At 38.5% G+C, this 20,266-nt stretch overlaps 1 protein-coding gene across 1 annotated transcript; it reads left to right on the forward strand.

Moving 5' to 3' along the window:
- Positions 1-410: 410 nt before the first annotated feature.
- Positions 411-8,148, forward strand: ormdl3 (ORMDL sphingolipid biosynthesis regulator 3). The gene is made up of 4 exons (XM_003448664.5): positions 411-730; positions 1,297-1,502; positions 2,129-2,280; positions 4,594-8,148. The coding sequence occupies exons 2-4, from the start codon at positions 1,329-1,331 to the stop codon at positions 4,727-4,729; spliced, it is 462 nt and encodes a 153-aa protein (XP_003448712.1). The 5' UTR covers positions 411-730; positions 1,297-1,328; the 3' UTR covers positions 4,730-8,148.
- Positions 8,149-20,266: the final 12,118 nt, after the last annotated feature.

Consider the following 20,266-nt stretch of genomic DNA (forward strand, 5'->3'; position numbering starts at 1 on the left):
TTAAAGGTGCTGTTATAAACGGATTTAGTATTATATACCCAACTGTAAGGCAATTATTTTATTAATAATACAATAGTAAAATTATTTTATATATATATATTTTAGTTTTTTGTCATCAGAACTAAGACGTTTTTATTTATTTATTTATTTAGATAGTTATTTTTGTTTGTTTAAAAATAAAAATATAAGCAATTTAATTGTATAAACTATACTTCCTCGTTTTTAAAATCAGGATTCTTGTTATTAAACGTAGCCTATAAGTGCCAATCACTTTTCCCTGAGCTCCTCCTCTGCCCTGACGTCAGGGAGACGTAGCTACGTGTTTTCAGCGCACTACGCTGTGATTGGCTAAATAAGCTCACGTGACTTGAACACAGCGTATCACTGAAAATTGCGAGGAGCAAAAAAACTCCTCTGAAACGTGTGCCGTGAGAGAGCGACGATGACGTAACACCGTGGACCGTGCTGTGTTGTCACCAGCTGTTGGCTAAAAGAAGACGAAAGAAAAGTGGACGCGTCTCGATGGATTGCGTGTTCACGAGGGGACCGTAGGGCTTACAGCCACGTTCGGAACTGAAGGAGGGGAACCGGGCGACTAATGGAAGCCCCGCAGACTCGTCAGCCGCGCAGGGATAGTATTAGTTACATAACTGAAGCCATCGATAACGGAAAAACTGTGATAACGGAGTAGTGCCCGTAAAGGTCGGAGTTGAAGCCATTTTTCTCTGCAGTAAGTGCAATGATTTCATTAATTAACCCAACGCATTTGAACTTTTCTTGTTTTTTGCTGTTTTTGCTTTCATGCTTCACTTCAAGATCTTTTTAAGGATCAATTGTCTCCAGTGATGTTTCCAGACAACTTGCAAAAGAGCATGCTGGAATGATCAGCGCTTGCGACATTGTTTACTCTAGTCAATCAGTTGCTACTGAACCAGCAGACACCAGCTTGCTCAGCAGTTTTTATTCACGCACAAGGCTACTTCTTAAAATGTGTAAATCTCATTTGATCATATTTCAATGTTTTCTCCATTTATACCACGGCAACAGGCATCTGATTGGCTTGCAGATGTCAGGTTAAAGCCATCATATAACCCACTGTTGCTTTATTGCAATACATAGTAATACATGAAAGTCATTATTTCCTTTATGCAGTTTCATTTAAGGGCAACCAAGCTACATGATTCATTTTCTTTTAGTTGAGTTCACTACAGGTGTCTGTATAACCCTTTAAATATTACCGCTTACCATTAGAGGTTGTAGATAGTCAGAAGGTAACATCTTTGGTTTTTGTTTCAGGAGACCGTTACACAAGTCTTACCGCCGCCATCATGAACGTGGGAACAGCACACAGTGAGGTTAACCCCAACACCCGAGTGATGAACAGCCGGGGTATGTGGCTGTCTTACATCCTGGGCATCGGCCTCCTTCATATCATCCTGCTGAGCATCCCCTTTGCCAGTGTGCCCGTGGTCTGGACCCTCACCAACCTCATCCATAATCTGGTTAGTGGTGTAGTGGTGTCCCTCAAAGGACCAGCACAGCCACGGTTTGCCTTAACCTTTACTGACTAGGTCAAGTCAGGTCAAATCAAGTCGAGGGCACGTGCAGCAGAGTGAAGAGGTTTAGGATGTGGTGAATGAGAGTAAGTTGAGAGCTGAGTCAGAGACATAACTGCTTGCTGCTTCACTGCTCTTAGACATGCCTTTGGTTAATGAGGTGGTTCTTTAACAAGCTTCTTATTTTTTTTTTATTTTTTTTTTTCAAATTTTCATAGTTCCTTTTTTTGTCTTTTTCAAATTGGACAGGCCCACATTTCTTGAGAAGAGCGCAGTATTAACCACACCGTGATCCGGTTACACAAGTGAATTTGCTAGTTGAGGCATGGGCTGTTTCATCATGCAGCTTAAAAGTGTTCCTAATATTGAGAACACATCCGACTTTTACTTATGAGCTTTACAGCAGATTTAGATTTATTTTAAAAGAAGAAGAAGAGGAAGCCCTTAACTTAGTAAGTTAACTTCCTGGAAGATTTTGTACTGAACAAAGTTTGCACTTGTATTCACATATCGATAATCCACTAGTGTGGCAATCATGTGACAACAGTGTTCTGTTTTCCCCTTCTCTGTAGTGCATGTACCTGCTTCTTCATACAGTCAAAGGGACACCTTTCGAGACCCCTGATCAGGGCAAAGCTCGCCTCCTTACACACTGGGAGCAGATGGACTACGGTGTGCAGTTTACGGCTTCACGCAAGTTCCTCACCATCACACCTATTGTCCTGTAAGTTGCATTCCTCTGCTTTTTTGTTTAGTGCTGCTTTTTAAGGACCCCAAAAAACGCTAGAGGACAATATAATGGGACAACACCTGAAGCAAATATGTTAGGTCTAAGGAGAGTGTAGACAGGAAATGACAACCAGAGTAGGTCATCAGTTCTCTGACAAGGACATGATGTCTCACTACCTTGTCATCCATCAGCTATTTTGTGTGTGACAGGCCTAAAGCACAAGCAGCTCGCTATGAATGAACCTGTGTGTTTGTGGCTTAATCACAATGCCAGTACCTTTTATTCTGAGTGAACTTGCACACACTTATACCTCAGTGAAAAATGTATGCTGCATTATAAAATTGAGTGCTTACTATCCTTTGGCGTGAGTGTGGATTGATTAGCATACACACTGCTCCCTTATTAGCCAAGCCTGCACATTGAGAAGGGGCACAGTGTGTGCAGAAGTGCCGCTTGCTGCTTTCTTGGCCTTTTTCTGTCCTTATTAACCACCACAGTTCAGTTTACAGGAAGCACTCTGCTTCCCCAGGGTTTATTTGCCAGCTCAGCACGAACATTGTAGCGATAGCGCTTTTGCAGGTGTGGACTTTGTTTTTGCACTTATTTAAAGGGGCTCTTTGTCATTTTGTTTCGTAACCAGCGCCAGCAGGAAGAAGTGAGCGGTCAGTCTTTAGACTCCAGATGTAAAGGCTACACATCTGCTGAAATCTTCTGGGAGTGTTTTTGTACATGTCCTTACCTGTTCCGCTGAGAGCAGGAAATGCAATTCATCATTCTCACTTAACAAAAACCCCTTACTGCCACACCTAAAAGTGCGACTCATATTAAATCAGCATAGTTTTATTTATCCCAGCATCTCACCAGGATTAACACAACTCTGCAAACATACAGCCAGCACACAAGCCGAGTTTATATAGAACATGTATGTGGTTTTGGGGGGGCGGGGGTCTCAGGGGGCCATAATAAAAATAATAAAAAATCAATAAAATAAGTGTAGGATCACATGATGAAGAACTGTAAAATAAGATGCACACATTGCTGAATTCTGCTAAACTCTATAACAACATTTGTTTTTTACTTCTCATATTTTACTTTGGTTTCCTCTGAGGTTACAATAAGAAAAACTAGCTTACATCTTCCTCATTATGCCCCACTGCACTCATGCAAGATGTTGAACTATGTTGTAAATGTAGACTCTAATCTTTACAATCATTAGAATCTTAATATGTATTATATATTATGTCTCCAACCTCAAACTTTTATACCTTTATTGTGCAGACCCACTGTACTCTGTTTGCCTTTTTATGATGTCGCAGGTCGGGTTGAATTGTGGCTGAAGGCTCAATTATACAAATAATTTTTCAGATTGTTGCAAGTTGAAACATTTCTGTGATAAACACAAGCTTTATAGATATGTTGATTAGGTGTCATCGCTGAATGTAGAAATATTGAATAGGTAATAGAATATTTACTATTTATGAACAAATAGATTGTGTTATACATGAAATCTAGCCTTAGCTCTTTAGACCATTCTAACCACCCCCAATGCAAATGGAAAAAACGTTTATTGATGATGAGACAGAGAGCTTGGCCAGAGACTGCAGTGTGTGGAAGGCCTCTTGAGGCCTCTCGAGGATGGGCAGTGGCTCCCAAGCCGGTTAAGTCCCCTGAAACCTCTGAGAGAGGCAGACAGAGGAAGAGGGGAGGGAGAGCAATCAGAACAACTGCTGTGTGGGACAAGCAGGCATCTGTAGATAAGACCGAAAAGGGAGTGTTTATGTGGTCCTGCTCCCGAACTTCAGATAAATCATCTCATATTCATACATCACTTTAAGTGTTTTATCTACTTCTCATCCTCGTCAAAATTGGAATCATCAGTTAGCCTAACATGCATGTGTTGGGATTAAATTAGATGGATTTAGATTAGACTTTTTAGCTTGTTGGTGCTTGGAAGCCTAATGTAGATTTAGGCTTAGAGATTCTCATTTCAGCTCATTTGCTCATAACCAGTGTTGTAATTCTGTTGTTTGGCACGTTAAAATGGTCTCACATAACAACTCCTGGCACAGCTTTTGGGAATTAGGAAACATCTGGGCGTGATTGCCAGAATAAAACTAAGTGAAAGGTTTTTTATACTTAAAGGGACATTTTTTTAAGGAATTTTCCTTTACTAAAGACATTGTGGTTTTCTTCAGGCTTTTAACGGACTGCCTTGCTTTCATACCAGCAGAGAGAACTCTAGACATAAGATTTGTGTCCTTTGCTCATTGTAATCTTCTCCTTTTTTTGTGCCTATTCTTGATTCAGGTATATATTAACCAGCTTCTACACCAAATACGATCGGGCCCATTTTGTTGTCAACACTGTCTCCTTGCTCACGGTACTCATTCCCAAGCTGCCCCAGCTGCACGGTGTGAGGATCTTTGGGATTAATAAGTACTGACACGGCAGAAGAGGACACCTCCTTCCTGCGTCCCTGTGGACTGCTGAGAGCACACAGAGTATCAAGCTTCTGATTTGGCTGCAGAACCATTGGGATCTGTGGTCGTTTGGCGCCTCGCTCTGCAGAGCAGCACTCTAAATAAAGCCTATTGAGCATACTGCCATGGTACCAAACCCCAGGATGGAGACACAAAACACTAGAGAGCACAAAGGGAAAGTGTTCAGTTGTGATTATTTGTGGAAAATCTTCTTTGAGTCTCGTGATTTTTCCAGAGACATTTTAAAAGGATTTCTCAAAGTATTGTGTACATTTCTGTAGACGTTCTCAAATGTGACAAGTGCCGGGGGAACAGGACAATGTAGTTGTACAAATGTGGTGTGCCATTTTACACTACTGGCACTCTGAGGCAGTAATCAAAGTTATTTTGTATGTAATGATACGCTGCTGTATTTATTCAGCTTCACTCTTGCGTGTAGCTTCCTCTTCCTTGAGGTTTCTGAGCTTAGAGGAGAGCAACAATAGTTTAATGAAATGGTAGGGGACCTGTGAAGTGCAGCGGAGGCGAGACGCAAGAAACCACAAGATTTTATATTTAGCCCTCGCTGTTCTGCTCAGGGCCAAGATTGGGAAGTTAAGCAGCCTTTATTTTTATCTGACCATTTCCTTATTTGGACACCTCTTGTCCTGGTTTGTGCGCTGCAAACCTCCTGTCTGTGTGCAAAAGCACTCGACTGATCTGACTTATCCAAAGGTCCTGCAGTCTGGCTCTGGAGATGGGCAACATATGTTCACGTATGTTTGTTCCTGCTCTGTAAAAGTCCTCAGGATCTGTTATGTTGAGCATGAGTCAGCTGTGTCTGCAGCTCAAACCAGTCAGCAGATTGCATACTGAGTTCTATGTTTATTAGGTACGCTTTGTGCAGTCTGATGCACTGTAGCACTGTTGCTTTCATTTACCTAAGAATTAAAAATCCTCCAGAATGATGAAAACAATGCAACAACAAAGCACTCAGGACAAAGATAGAAAAATAAACCCTTGCAAAGCGGGATTAATCACTTTGTCTGCCAGCTGTAGCTGCCGTTTTTCTTTAATGCTTTCTTTCCTAAAGCATCCTGATCTGGATCTAGGCCAGATATTTGGTATAAAAATGACTTTTCAAAGGTTTGAAAAATGAATTTAGGATGTGGTGTGCTTCATTTCTCTTGCATCAAATTGGGTGGAGTTGCAGGTGAGGATTGTTAGCAGGCTCCATAACATCAATTTTACTGAGTTTTTTATGGCTGTACTTAATTCTCTAGTGTAAGATTTTGATTAGGTAGAAGTAAACTTGTTAATATGGGATAGAAATGTCCAAATCACCCTCTGGAATGTATTTCAAAATTCTCCTCAGAGAGCCGGTATTCATTTACGTTGAGCCTAGTTTTGATCCTGAATTTGGGGATTTATTTTTCTAGGTGGAAAAAATAGCCAAGCAGTAGTCAAACAGTGGCCCCGGGCTTACATTCAATATCACCTTAGGTAGTTTTTAATGGAGGATGCTTCTGGCTACTTGAAGTCTAGTTTTCACTCTTGATTTTTCTTTGTGTTGCTCTTCTGTAAGTACCTGTCTCATGAACTGCTTTAGATTCCACTTTTTTATCATGTTTTTAGCTTACTCCGTCTCCCGTTTGGTGCTGGGCAAGGAGGCTGCGATGAATTTGCCAGATTGTTTTCTGAAATTAGCTGGTGCTGGAAACGAGGCTAATGAGAACAGTTTGTGGACTGAGAAAAGAAAAGATAGAAAAGGGAGACAGGCTCACTAAAGAAAATAGCTGCATAAGATTTTTAAAGTAGGTACGATCCAGATCTTTCAAGAATATCAAGTACTTCCTCGTCATCTGATTGAAATCTCCACTACTAGTCCTATGTGCTGAAGGAGGTCATTGCATTACAGTAAAAATGCTGGTTGCTATTTTCTGAGAAATACAGTGAAAGAGCATCTTTTCAAATCCGCCATGTTTCTTTGTTTTCATTGCGTTTGTCAGTGAAAGGCCAAAGCAGGCCTCATCGTAAACATTCAGCGTCTCTGAGTTACTGTGGGCTGTGTATCACGTGCACAACAGTGCTTTGATTCAATTACACAAACAGTTGTGGGCTACGTCTTGACCCGATTATCTTTAAGAAGACACAATTCATAATTGTTAGTCAAAAATGTTGCCTGACCATCCCAGGTTTAATTTTCCTGGAGCAAAAACCGCAGATGGGCAGAGCTGAAAAATGAATACATTCTTCAAAATGTTTGAAGAAGCATCATTTCATATTTGACCTCTGAAATTGATTAATGGTACTGATTAGTTGGGGACAGGCAGAGAGGGAATGAAACATGAGCTCAAACATGGATTTGGTTTAAAGGTAACTAAATTGTATAATAGTTAATGATAATTCTCATTCAAGGTAAAATTATGTTTTACATTTCTTCTCTTGAACTCAATTTTACGATACCAGATGTTCAGTCAGAGGGGAAAGTCTATGCTGAGATATGAGGATCCATTCAAATCTGTACTGAAAAAATAAAAATGTATAGATTAATAGTTAAACCACTATTGTGCCCTTTAGCAGTAGTAAAAGCAAGAGCAATTATAGATCTAATATTTAGAATGACTTAGAGTGGCAGCGGTAGTAATTGTAGCACATTCATACTTTCCTTAGATTTGTGGTTCACGCTGTCACTACAAAACATGAAAACATTCACGTTATTCAGTGTGTTTAATTGGAAAAAAGTAATAAATGAATCAAACATGGATCATAGAACCAAAGAGTTCACGTATGTGTACATAATAGTTGATCTGCCTGAGCCTTCATGTCTTCATCATGTTTTCAGATGTATTATGACTCTAAAGGGCTTCATTGTAAGACTTGCTACAGCACAAGATAACAATGCATTTACTTTTTTTTTTTTTACCAGACTGTTTGAGAACATAGGATAAACTGAATGTTGATTAAATGTGAAAATTGCGCTTGTAGCTCCTAGTTTGATTTTCTTTTTAAAAAAGTGTACTTGCTTTGTTTTTGAAGGACATTGCAAAGCCATTTTCTGTAAGAGCGCTTGACTCTAAATACAATGTTTTTCAAGCATCATCTCAAAATCCTTCATTGTTGTACTGCGTTTGTGTCGTCATGTCCTCGTTTGCTGGCGTTTAATTAAAATGCAGAAAATGTGTTGGATCTGTAAAGCAATTGGTAATACGAAGCATTGTGCTCATGATTTTTTTGTATGCTTTTCAGTATGTACAACAGGTACAACATGGGGTGAGTCAGCCTCTCCTGTCTTGCTGTGGCTGTGCTTAACTTTTGTTTGCACATCCAGGACTCTCAAGAAGGTTGAGTGTTGACTCTAAACACAGATGTAAGCATCAGACGGATTACTGCTCATCAAAAAGAGAAAGGCTGTATTTAGGACACCTTTTTCAGTGAATACAATGTACTGACATGCCTCCTCCATGACGTGTTTGCAGGAGTTTACTTCAGCCTTTTAGGTTGCTTTACATTATGACTAGTTAGTCCTTGCAGTACAATAGAGTTTGCACAAAAGGAAAAATGAAAATTGTACTTAATAAAAGTAGGAAACACTTTCAGAATTGTGCATAGATGTGATATTTTGTGCTATATTCTGTACTTTGTCTTTGCAGGTACAAGGGTTTGTAGAAAATGCCTGAGAGTATTAACTCTTGCAATGCACCTCCTGAATGCTATGCAGTAACAGTAGCTGTTATTTTTAGTGCAGTGCATCAGGTTATTCAATCTGAATGATTGTCCTAAACTCTGCAGCTTGAAACAGTACTTCTTTGTACTCTCTGTCAACTCTACCTGATAGTAAACCTATGCATCAAATCAAAAATTAAATCCATGGTCTTCTTTTCCCCCATTGCAAGCTGATACTGACACTGTACAGTGCTCACCCTGTTAAACAACACCGGGGGCTGTTTAAACATTCAGTAAGCGAAAGTAACAGTGGGGTATTATGAGGCAGTAAATTAGCAGGGTGTCACACATTATATGAAAGCAATCAAATGATTTAAGTCACAACAATATAAATCCTCATTTTAGGGGCAAAGTAAGCTTTTTATTTGGTGTTAAGCAGATATGAAAAGGCATCTTTCCCATATGTTTAAATACATTTTAAAGTCTTTAACCATGAGCTGAAATCATGTTCAGTCCAAACATTGTATTTTTTCATAGAAATAGTTGAATGACTTGTTCTATGTTGCTCATATTCTAGTACTACATCAGTAAAATCCAGTATGTTGATCATGTGCTTCTTTTTAATGATAGACTATTACAATGCTTGTTCATGCAGAAGTGCACACCCAGTCGTGACATTTATCAAAATTACCTGTATGTGTTTAAATTTGCATAAAGGCCTTCTGTGTTGTTATGCTACGAAAAATAAGAGGAACTTAAGATAAACAAAACTATATGAAAATTAGCATTATTTTAAAAGGTCAGTTACCTTAAAGCAAAAACAAAGCCGTATCGTGACTAACTCGTTTAAGATGGCAGACACAGTAAATGGCTTTTTAATTATTGTAAGGAGGACAAATGTCATAGGCAACAGGCAGAGGTTACAATAAAAACATAGTGCTTTCTGTCAGTGCGCCCCAGGGTGGCTGTGGCTACAACGTAGCTTGCCATCACCAGTGTGTGAATGTGTGCGTGAATGGGTGAATGACTGGGTATGTAAAGCGCTTTGGGGTCCTTAGGGACCATAAAGGCGCTATATAAATACAGGCCATTTACCATTTTACCATTTAAAAAGTATTTTTATAAGACTAAAACTACAGTGAGGGTAATTCCTCTACATTTTTTATTGTAGTTAGTTTTCTAGTTTCTAGGTCTAGTTTTTCTTTTAGTTAACTAAAATCTTTTTTGACATCTAGTTTTAGTGTTTAGTTTTAGTTAACTATAATAACTTTTCCTGAAGTCTGAAAAACTTTCCACTTATCCAGTTCTGTATTGCAGGGGTACTGGAGTCTGTCCCAGCTTTCATAGGGAATGGGACAGCACACCACCATGCTTCCCAGTCTGAAAATTGTGACTCTCAAGTATTGCTTTACTTTTAAGGGCTTAATGATAATAATGAATCTATTCTAAAGTGTTTGTCTCAGGATGCTTTGGCTCAGCTTGCTATTTTCATATTCTTTTTACACTCCATTTGAGGCCGAAGAGACCAGAGCAAATGTGAATGTGTGACCCAGAGTTTATCCAAAAAACAACAACAACAAAAAAAAATGTTTTGGGCTATGCAGTTAAAATCTGGGCCACATATTATGTGCACAATGTAACAAATAACCAGGAACAATGAAAAAATATGAAATATGTATAGAGAATTCTGCAGTTTTAAAAAAACAAAACAAATATGCTACAAGCCAGTCTGTATTTCTACAGTAGAGGGCAGCAAATAGCTGCCACTGACCTTAATATGAAGAGACGTTCCACCTCTATAAATAGAAATACCTCAAGGCGGAGATTATTGGTCTTTCTCGCTTTTTGTCAAGGGGTTTTCTCGTCTCTGTTCATTCACTTATTTATGCTGATTTACACTGTCATAGAAATGTAATGACTTCTTTCTTCTCATCGCTCTCCTTGAAAAGGTGTTAAATTGGTCTGACAGTTAACACTTAATCCAAGCTAACATTTGTCAGTTTGTATGGACGCATGAACGTAAATTATAAAAAATATTTGTTAGCAAAGGATGCAGATATCTGTCATGTTAAACATACGCAGCATGCAGTAAAAATATCGGAGCTGTTTATTTATAATGTCAACATTTATAGTAATTTGATCCTTTTGTTTCATGTGGGGAATTCAACACCTTGTAGTTCCAGTCAATGAATATCAGGGTTTGGTTTACTTTGGGATTTACTACACAACACTGTGCTGCACTGTATATGCTCATAGAGTCAGAGGAGTCATGTCTCACAGGGTGAAAGTTATTGTACTGAATCACTGATTAAATCTGATAAAGATATATTCTTACAGTTTGAACCTTTATTGCTCAACCAAGTCATAAAATTACTATATTGGTATATAATTAGTTACTTGTCCAAGTTAGTTTGTTACAGTTATTTAACCACTCTAACCCTTTTAAGATTGTTTACTTGAAATAAAAACAACCACTAAAACTTTGCAATATTTGTATTTGTAATATTTATTTATATAAATTCTTTTTTTTCCCTACCATCTCAAAACTGGCCACAGAGATTTACTGAGGGCACTAAATTAAAACTAATTCCGCCTCAACCAGATACAACAGAAAATAGCTGCTTACATGTAAATGTAACAATTTAATATAGCATAGAATAACACTCATTTGAAGCTTATTTAGTTAATGAATGTTGTTACCTTTAATATATGTTATTTTTTGATGACAGAAACCATCTTTCTGCAGTATGAGAAATCTTACTTTTAACATATTTTATTGTTATTTTGAACATTTTATTTGTTTTTTATAATCTTAGAAATACTGCTAATAAACATGAATTAAGATTTTTAATAACTGAATATATTTAAAGGATGCAAAACTATAAGATATAATGTTATGATTTGATGTAAAGTAAAAAAAAAAGTATTTTCAGTTGGGAAAACTGTTTAGAAAAACACATCTCTTATGAAGGTGCACTCCCTAGCACCTCTGCAGACTCCTAGAACCAGCAGATTTGAACTATTCTGTAAAATGTTCTGAAATGTCGTGTTTTCAGAGCCTTTTACACAGAATGAAACACACAAAAGAGTTTTTAGGTCTCGCTGCAGAAGGCATGAGCTAATATTTGTGTACCTGTTGTGAACATTATCTTTCTATTTAACATTTACACAACCTCAAAAAAATTCGTATCAATTTTGTATCAAAACTAAACTTAAATATGTTTGTTTAATCTTTAAACAGTAGCTACATCTGATCTAGACATATGCTAAACTTTTCCCTTTGAAATTTACTGTAACCTGATTTTAGATTTGACAGTATTTACTATTTAGAGATCTTTTAAACCTGCTATCATCAGAAAATTAAACATTCACTTTTCAAGCAGGTTGAAGGAGACATATTTTTAAAAACCGTGACTGGCTGACCAGATTTAGCTGAGAAAATGTGATCTGTGGACGTCAGGTGGTTGGCAGTGATTACCTTATGATTGCTTTTGTGTCTCATGCGTGTTTTCTCACACTGCTGCAGAAATGTAAACGAATATGTCTGAAACATCTATGAAACCCAATGACCCTCTGATCTTGTATGCATGTTTAATTTTCCCTCATTTTATCTTAACTCACAACTTCAAAAATAAGTTTGTGCTTATCCCACAGAGGCAGCATGTCTGCTTTTTTCTTTGGAGGAAAACAAAGTCACATGACTGCCAAACAACCAACAACCTCATTAAGTATGGATGACCTCCCGACCAGAAATGCAGTACCCCCATCAAGCCGTCTGCAACCGAGGGGGCACGTGTCTCCTCAAATTGAACATTTTGAAATATGCATGCTCCATGTTGTGAGGCTCCCACTGCGTGCGCTTGGTTTTCCTGTGGATGTGACAGCGCTGGGTCTAATAAAACACAATGCACTCGAGATTCATTTCTCAGCTGCCCTGCTGTGACCTTGACAAGCTTCCACCAGATAATTATGTGTTGATCAAGGGTGTTGAGAGTTTCATGTCATAGGGAAGAAGGATGTCTTGATGCGCGGAAGTGGTTAACTATAAATAGAATCAAACAAGAACTGGATCAATTAATTATGAGCTCTGGATTCCCCGCAGGGTCTTTGAGAAAGCCAAGGACGGGACTGACAACAGGAGACGGCGTCCCTGTAAACACTGCCCTGCTGCCATTGAAATGCACTGTGGGGTTTCCAGAGTTTGCCCCTAGACTTTCTTAAGGTCACTCTACAGTTTAATGACTGCTCTGTCAAACTCTATAAAAAGTCAAACTCAGCCTGAAGTGGACGTAAATATGGTGTGAAGCAAAAAAGGCCTTTACTATATGTTACTAAATGCTATAGTTATATAACATATGTTCCTTTACTATATGCCTAAAATTAACATAAAGTAGTTCAAACTTTAGTAATACGGTATTTGATTATATGTTTGTGCATACAGTCAAGCACAAACATATAATCAGTATATGGATTTATATACCATATGTGCATTTCAGTCATCTCGAATTCCAACATCTAAATTACACACTAAAATAAGCATTGCTGTTTGGCTTTTATTTTGTGGCTGAAGTCACATTCCCAGTGCACAAAAAACGAAAAAGTTTATTTTCTCATACCTGAAAAAAGCGATTTGAATATGAAGTCCAGAAATGAGCTGGTGGGGTTAGTCGCCATTGTATCATATGACAAAAATGGGAGTTTGGACGTTCTCCCTGCACCTCTGTGGGTTTTCTGCAGGTACTCCAGCTTGTTCACTCAGGCCAAAGATATGCATGCTAGGTTAATTATAATCTGTTAACCTGTGTTAGCTCTGTGATGGACTGGCAGTCTCTTCATGGTGTACCACACCACTCTGCCCATGTCAGGTGGAATAAGCTCCATGGGAATCTATGATAGACACTTAAGCAAAATGGATGATATAATTAACACATTCTGCTTTCCAAAGTTGTTAACAACATTTAGAGAGACCCCATCCTTCTCAAAATATCTATGCATGCATCCATCCTCTGGTGCTTATCTAGGTTCAGATCGTGGGGACAGCAGTTTAAGTAGTGACCCAGACTCTTTCTGGTCATTTTCTGGAGGTGTTCACAATCCAGTCTTTCCAGTTTACTAACAGAAAAAAAATTCTCAACCTATCTCTATGGGAGAGGCCCGCCACCCTTCAGTGGAAACTCAGTTTCACCGCCTGTATCTCATTCTTACACGCAAAAGGATAAAAAACTGCAACTTCAACATTCCACCATGAGTCAGAATCTAGTCGTGATGTGGCTGTGGGCTGTCAGGAGACATTCTACGTCTCTACACTAAAAGTGGGATTGTTGTGACATTTGATTTTGCTGCAGGAAGCTTTGTTGTTTGAGTTTCAGCACCATCCAGTTTTGAAGCAAGTTGTTACTGGAAGCCTCTGTAGCTTTAAAGCTGCTCGACACTTATTTGGATACAAGTACATGAAAGTTAAATAAAAAGTCAATGAATGATGTCGTAATTGGTCAATTATTACTCTTCTGATTCCCTATCATGTTAACTGATTAAATAAGTTAGTTTAATTAGTGCTTTTTGCACTACTGACAAAAAATGTATAAGAGTAACCAGGTGGTTCTCACTCCTATAATCCCATATTGTTAAAGCTGCTGGTCCTTCTGCTGTCACTCCCAAGTCATCAATCTTTAAGCTACCCAAGCACCTTTTAGTGCCTAAATGTAACCAGCAATTAAAAGCAAAAAATTATTGATAATTATTTCTTGTGCGTGAAGGTAATGATGCAATGTCCATAATGGTGAGATACATCTGAAAACACTGCATTATGTGAAGCCCCCCAAAAAGAATATGCTGGATAAGCACAAATCTGTTTGTAACTATGATAAAAATGTCAATAAACAACTAAGATGTCCAACTATTTATTTTTTATATAACTAGATCATCATTTTTAAAGTACAATAATTAAAAAAAAAAAACCAAACAACTATTGCATATTTTTAAAAAAGGCCTTAAAAAGTCTTAAATGTAATTAGGTGCAGAAACACTGGGGGATATGCTTAATCAGATGAGCCATAAACAGGATATTTCTATCCACGTTAACACACTCACTGATCTAAATCTGACTCTTGGCTTTTTATAAATTCCTCTTGTCTGTCTTCCCGCTCATAACAAAAAATGAAAATGTATAAACTTGTAATAAAGAACCTCAAAGAGTCCAAAGTGTTTAGCTCAAGTCTGAAACCCACTTTTGTGCCTTTATAGACGAGGACGTCCGCAGTGACGCCTTCAGATGACGAATAGTTTTTGAGCATGAGCTGTCTGGCTTATGTGTCAACTCATAAAGCCTTACCCAGATCTATCACATGTACTATGAATATTCATAAACTGTTCTTGTTTTACATTATTAACATACTCATTCCACCCAATAATAAGATTTATGATGGCTTTGTGACACTCAGAGTTTAAAACCAGCAGTGGAAAATCTGCCGGTCACCATGGTAGTGCCACATAAATTAAGAAAATGCTCCAGAAATGCTGCAATAAAAAAAAAACACATCGCGGCTTAAGAGACAGACCTAATTAGATTTAACTTCACTGCAATTTAGCCCTGCACTGCTGGGTATTAAGCCATGACTAAATCTGAACACCCCTAATTAATTACCCAGGGCTTACTGAGCATCTTGTGCTTGCTTTGTATTTTTGTTTTGTTTAGTTTTATTTTGCCTTTTCAAGGACGGTCAGCTGTATTGTTCTCCCTCAGTCTTTGTCTGTGGCTGTGTTCGCTTCTGTTGTGTTGTTATTCTCACATTTTGTGGAGTAAAGAGAAAACGTGGAAGGGTGAGCTAACTGAGGAGGAGATGCTGAGAAGATGAGAGAGGAGAACAGTGTTTGTGGGTCACTCAAAACCATGTGACTGAAGGCATTTTCAGGTCTGAGCAGAATTAATTAAGACCAACAAAAATAGAAAAAGCAACAAAACAGTCTTTTTTAATAGTGGACATAAACTAATATAGTACTCCCACAAAAAAGGGCACTGCCAACATTTTTAATGATATGTAATAATAATAATATTATATCAAATAAAGAACATAACTGTATAAAATTAAAATACAGATTGCAGGAATACCTCCTCAGTGGCACAAGCTGTGTTATTGTGCTACACAAACACACAAGCCCGGTTGAGCAATTTCAGTTAATACAACCAAGCTGTGAAAGCTAGAAAAAGGTAGATGTCTGCGCTGTCAGATTACCAGCTACCGTGTTAATATAATGAGAAAACTAGATGCAAAAAAATAAATACCAACTATTCAGATGTACATGTTTTATACAGAAGTGCTCTCTTTAAAGACTACCACGGTGGTGTGCAGAGGCAAAGGTACAATGCACGTGCTGTTGTCCAAATACTTGTAAATCTAACCATATCCAAGCCTGATTATTGCATCTCCAACTAAATATCTTCTTTTCAGACAAATTTAGATTAAAGTAGCAGTAGGACTTTGAAATTCTCCCCCTAGAATTTCATTTCATTTCATTTCTGACTCAAGGACTACAAACTGGAAGGTGTGTCATAAAAGCACTTGAGCCCACACCCTGCGCTCTCATCACGAGTACCTTCTGAAGGATAATTTCATCTGCTATACCACAATTACATTACTGAGCATGCAAAAAGCTGAAAGCTGCCTCTGAAGGCCTATGTTCAGGCTGAAAGCATTTCGAATGTATTAGTAAGACAAATCACACTTAGTTCGAACGTACTGTGTCTCTTTCACGGACCTGTTTCCACTTGTCTATAGATTCTTTTTAATCTTCCTAAGTGGTCCAGGTTGTGTCCCTGTAGGATCAGAACAAGAGAAAGAGAAAACTTGTCGTGCAGCTTTCGGATTACCCCGCTGCCCTGCTGCATGTACATATATTATTATAGAACTGTAGTCTTATTTATCCTCAGGTTGTTGCTGTATTTTCAGATCAGATCACAAAGCTGTTCCCCAGCTAATGGCATTCAGCCATGTCAACGTGCATCTGCACCTGCATAAATATGAATGTCTGCGTAGTTCAAAGGGGAATGCAAAGATAAAAGAGACATCTTGAACTCAGCCCACTATGACGATTAGCATTAATGAACGATTAGCATTTTTATTATATAGAATCCAGTTGCCTGCCTTTGATCACCACTCTGCACTGGATGATTTATGCTTGAAAGGTTTTTACTGCAGCTAGCCCCTCGCGGCTTTGTCATATCTTATCACTGCACTGAATTTCAGTGCATAATCAGATGGGTGGGATATATGTTTTTGAAGAACAGACAAGACATGACTGTAAGTCACTTAGCTTAAATCGTTGTTGATAATTTGCTATTAATCTGAGCAGTCATTTGGTGTGGAAGCATCATCTCTCTTTTGTTTTCAGTGATGACAAAAGTTTGAAGCTTCACCCTCTTCATTTAAGGCTTATGCTGAATATTAATCATTTAATCTGTGCTTTTTTAAAAATAAAGCCACATGAGCTTTCTGTCCATTTCTCGAATAAATGGATTTAGACAAATTATCTATAGAGTGTACGTTTTGTGCATCATTATCAAGTCCCATTGTTAGCTGCTGCCTGAGGGCATGCTAGCTGTCCAAAAATAATTAGATGGGATGGTTCTATATGAACTTTGGATAGTTGGTTTTCTTAAAATATACATTTTAAAATGTTACTGGAATTTGAAATACATATTATTTTGTAAAATATGTTTTGCTATATCAGGGATGTTAAATTAAAATTTAAGGAGGTCCAGTTATAGAACATTTCCTCCATCAAAGGTCCAGAATACGTTATAATTCAGTGCAATCTATTTTGAAGGGCTTGTCTGCATGTCATCCTTCACTGCATGAACCTCTTCTAAGGTCTTTCTTTTTTCCTCCTGCCTTCATTTTATTTTTTTATTTTTTGAGTGTGGCAGCTTCATTTACAACATCCTTTGTCCAGTATATCTACTATTCCTCCTCTGCACATATACAAATCATCTCTAAAGCACTCAGCCTGTGCTGTTCCTCTGATATACTTCTAATCTAGTCCATCCTGATGACTCCCAACCAAAATCTTAGCATCTTCAGCTACGCCACCTCCACCTTCTGTCTTTTTGTCAGGGCCACAATTTCCAAACCATACATCATAGCAGGTCTCACAATCATCTTGCAAACCTTTCCTTTCACTTTTACTGCTATCCTGTTGTAAATCACTCAGGACACTCGTCTCCACCAGCTCCACTCTGCCTGTACTCTCTCCTCCACCTCTCTTGTTGATTGTCTGCTGCTTTACAAGGTTGACCGCAGGTATTTAAACTCATATACCTTCACTTCCAGCCTTTGTAAATGAGAAGGAGACAAGAGAAAAGGTGAACATACATACATATTCTTTTCCTTATACTGACTTTCATTCCTCTTCTTTCCACCACATACCTGTGCCTGTCCAGACTCTCTTCCACCTGCACCCTACTCTCACTATAGATGACAGTATAATCTGCAAACATCATAGAGACTCATGTGTCAGCCTGTCCATCCCCATCACAACCAAGAAAGTGCCCAGAGCCTTTGCCTGAGGTAATCAAATCCCCACCTTGAACCCAGTGTCACCCCTACTACACAGCTCACCACTGTCTCACTGTCTTCATGCACCGGCCTCCCATACTTCTCTGCCACTCCTGACTTCCTCATGCAGTACTGCAGTTCCTCTCTCTCCCCATCATATGCTTTTCTTGATCAACAAAGACACAGAGCAACTGCTTCTGGCCTTCTCTAAGCTTCTCCATCAACACTCTCAAAGCAAACATCACATCTGTAGTACTCTTTCTCAGCATGGATCCCCACTGCCGCTCCCTGGCTCTCTTCTCTCTTTAGCTTCAACAACATGAGGGATAAATCATTTTGAGTGCAGCAAATTTCTTCTTAGGTGTAGTTACTGAAAGATGGGGTCTTCTGAAAAGAATAAACTTTCACTTTACATGTGTGCAATTTTTTATAGAGCAGCCACAGTAAGAAGACTGGAGTCAAGATGCAGAGAAGACACTGGGTCTGTGACCATAATATTAAAATGAATAAAATGAGCTTAGAATTACTCCCTTTACTCTGCCAAACCATCGTGCTTTAACACACTCTTATGTTTTACACCTGGATATAATTTACAATAAGGAGCTACAGTATAATCATACATTAAAGCGTACAGTCTTTAAGCTATTACTGCCAACGCTTGAAGCTCTAAAATGCCTCAGGGACCACAAGTGTGTGCGCAGCCAAAAACCTCCAGTATAAAAGATTCTTTCATCACATATATGTGGGGTATGAAACTGTTACCGTTTCTGGATGTCCCCCTAGGTTTAGGTGGATGTTATGATTACATCTCACATGAATGATGAACTGCTGTGGTTTAGTAATGTGGTTCACAGATTCAGTCTGTTGCTTATGTGGGTTCTTTAAATTAATGTATTTTCTGTGGCAGATTTGTAGAAACAAAGTGAGTTTTATGTGATGCTGTGACTGTTTATTTGTTTTTATTTGGAATGACGAGATTTGGAATATGAGTGAATATTTTCCATTATGAAGAGATCCAGGTATGCAGTGCAAGATACAGATATTTCATCTGCTATACCACAGATGGTATAGCATGGGTTAATCTTCATTGTTCACCCTAAACCAACAAGATGACTGCTGCAGATATTCAGCACCAGAGAAGCCAAAGGTTGCTTCCAGATTAGATACTTTAGGTGTTTTAAGTTCTCTTCTTTATGCTGGATTTATAGGACTTTGGGAATTCAATCAGTGCATAGTTTTTGCAGATGGGCTTCAATCTATAACAGGTGTGTTGCTTGTGCATGATATGCTATGCAGAGATTTAATGCTGTTTTGCTGTAAAGCTTGTTTGAACAGAAAAGAGAACAGCTACATCAGCATAAACACAAAAAAGAATGCAGGTTTTTCCCCATATTTCCAAAAGTGGCCTCAGCTGCAGCAGACAGCTACAACGTGTAGACGTGCCTCTGCAGAGCTCTGTATGGCATGAATGCTGGACCATGTTTGAGCCATTTTCAGTGTGACACTTCATGATTTTGGTTCAGCTACCTTTCATGTCTGATGTGCAGTGGCTCAGTCACACTAGAGTAAATATAGGATTGAAACTTCCTTGCGACTAGGAAGGTTGTTAAGGGGTGATTGCACTGAATTTTTCCACACTGGGTGGCTGATTGCAAGTATTTGAGGGATGATGGTTTTGCAGTCTCAACCTCTAAGCAAGGTTGGGCATTTTTTGTTGGAAGGCAATTGCATAAGTCGCCTGGCGGGAGACTGCAATCGCTCTCAGACAGATTGGGAAAAGTTTGCCAGTAACTTCCATCTAATGAGTGAGTGAGTCAGTGAAACTAACTCATCTGCAATGTGTTGCTTTGCAATAAGGGACTCGACTTAACTGGATGCTAGCTGGTTGTATTCTGGTTATATTCTGACTATTAAAGCAATGTCATTGTGCAGTTAAATTGCCATCTTGCAGCAACTATGTTACTTTAGAGGAATTTCCTTTGCAGATATATGAATTTCTGGTTAAACTGAATGTAAGTAATTTAAGTTCATCTGGCCACAGATTTGCAGTTTTCTCAGATTTGTCACAGTCATTGATATAATATCACAAACAGATGTACTTGCCAACTTGAGCCAATTTAATCACAGGCTGATAGCAGACCACTTCAAAATTCATTGCACATGGTCACATACATTGTGGTCCTGCCATGGTCTCCAGCTGGTCACTAGTGTAACATCAACTTTATTGATGTCAGTGGATTACTCCAGAGGTCTCTCTGCTCTTGTCTTTACAATGTAAATTGCTGTTATTCTGAATCTAGTTTA

The sequence above is a fragment of the Oreochromis niloticus genome, linkage group LG8 (genome assembly GCF_001858045.2).
Source record: "Oreochromis niloticus isolate F11D_XX linkage group LG8, O_niloticus_UMD_NMBU, whole genome shotgun sequence".
Taxonomy (NCBI): Eukaryota; Metazoa; Chordata; class Actinopteri; order Cichliformes; family Cichlidae; genus Oreochromis; species Oreochromis niloticus.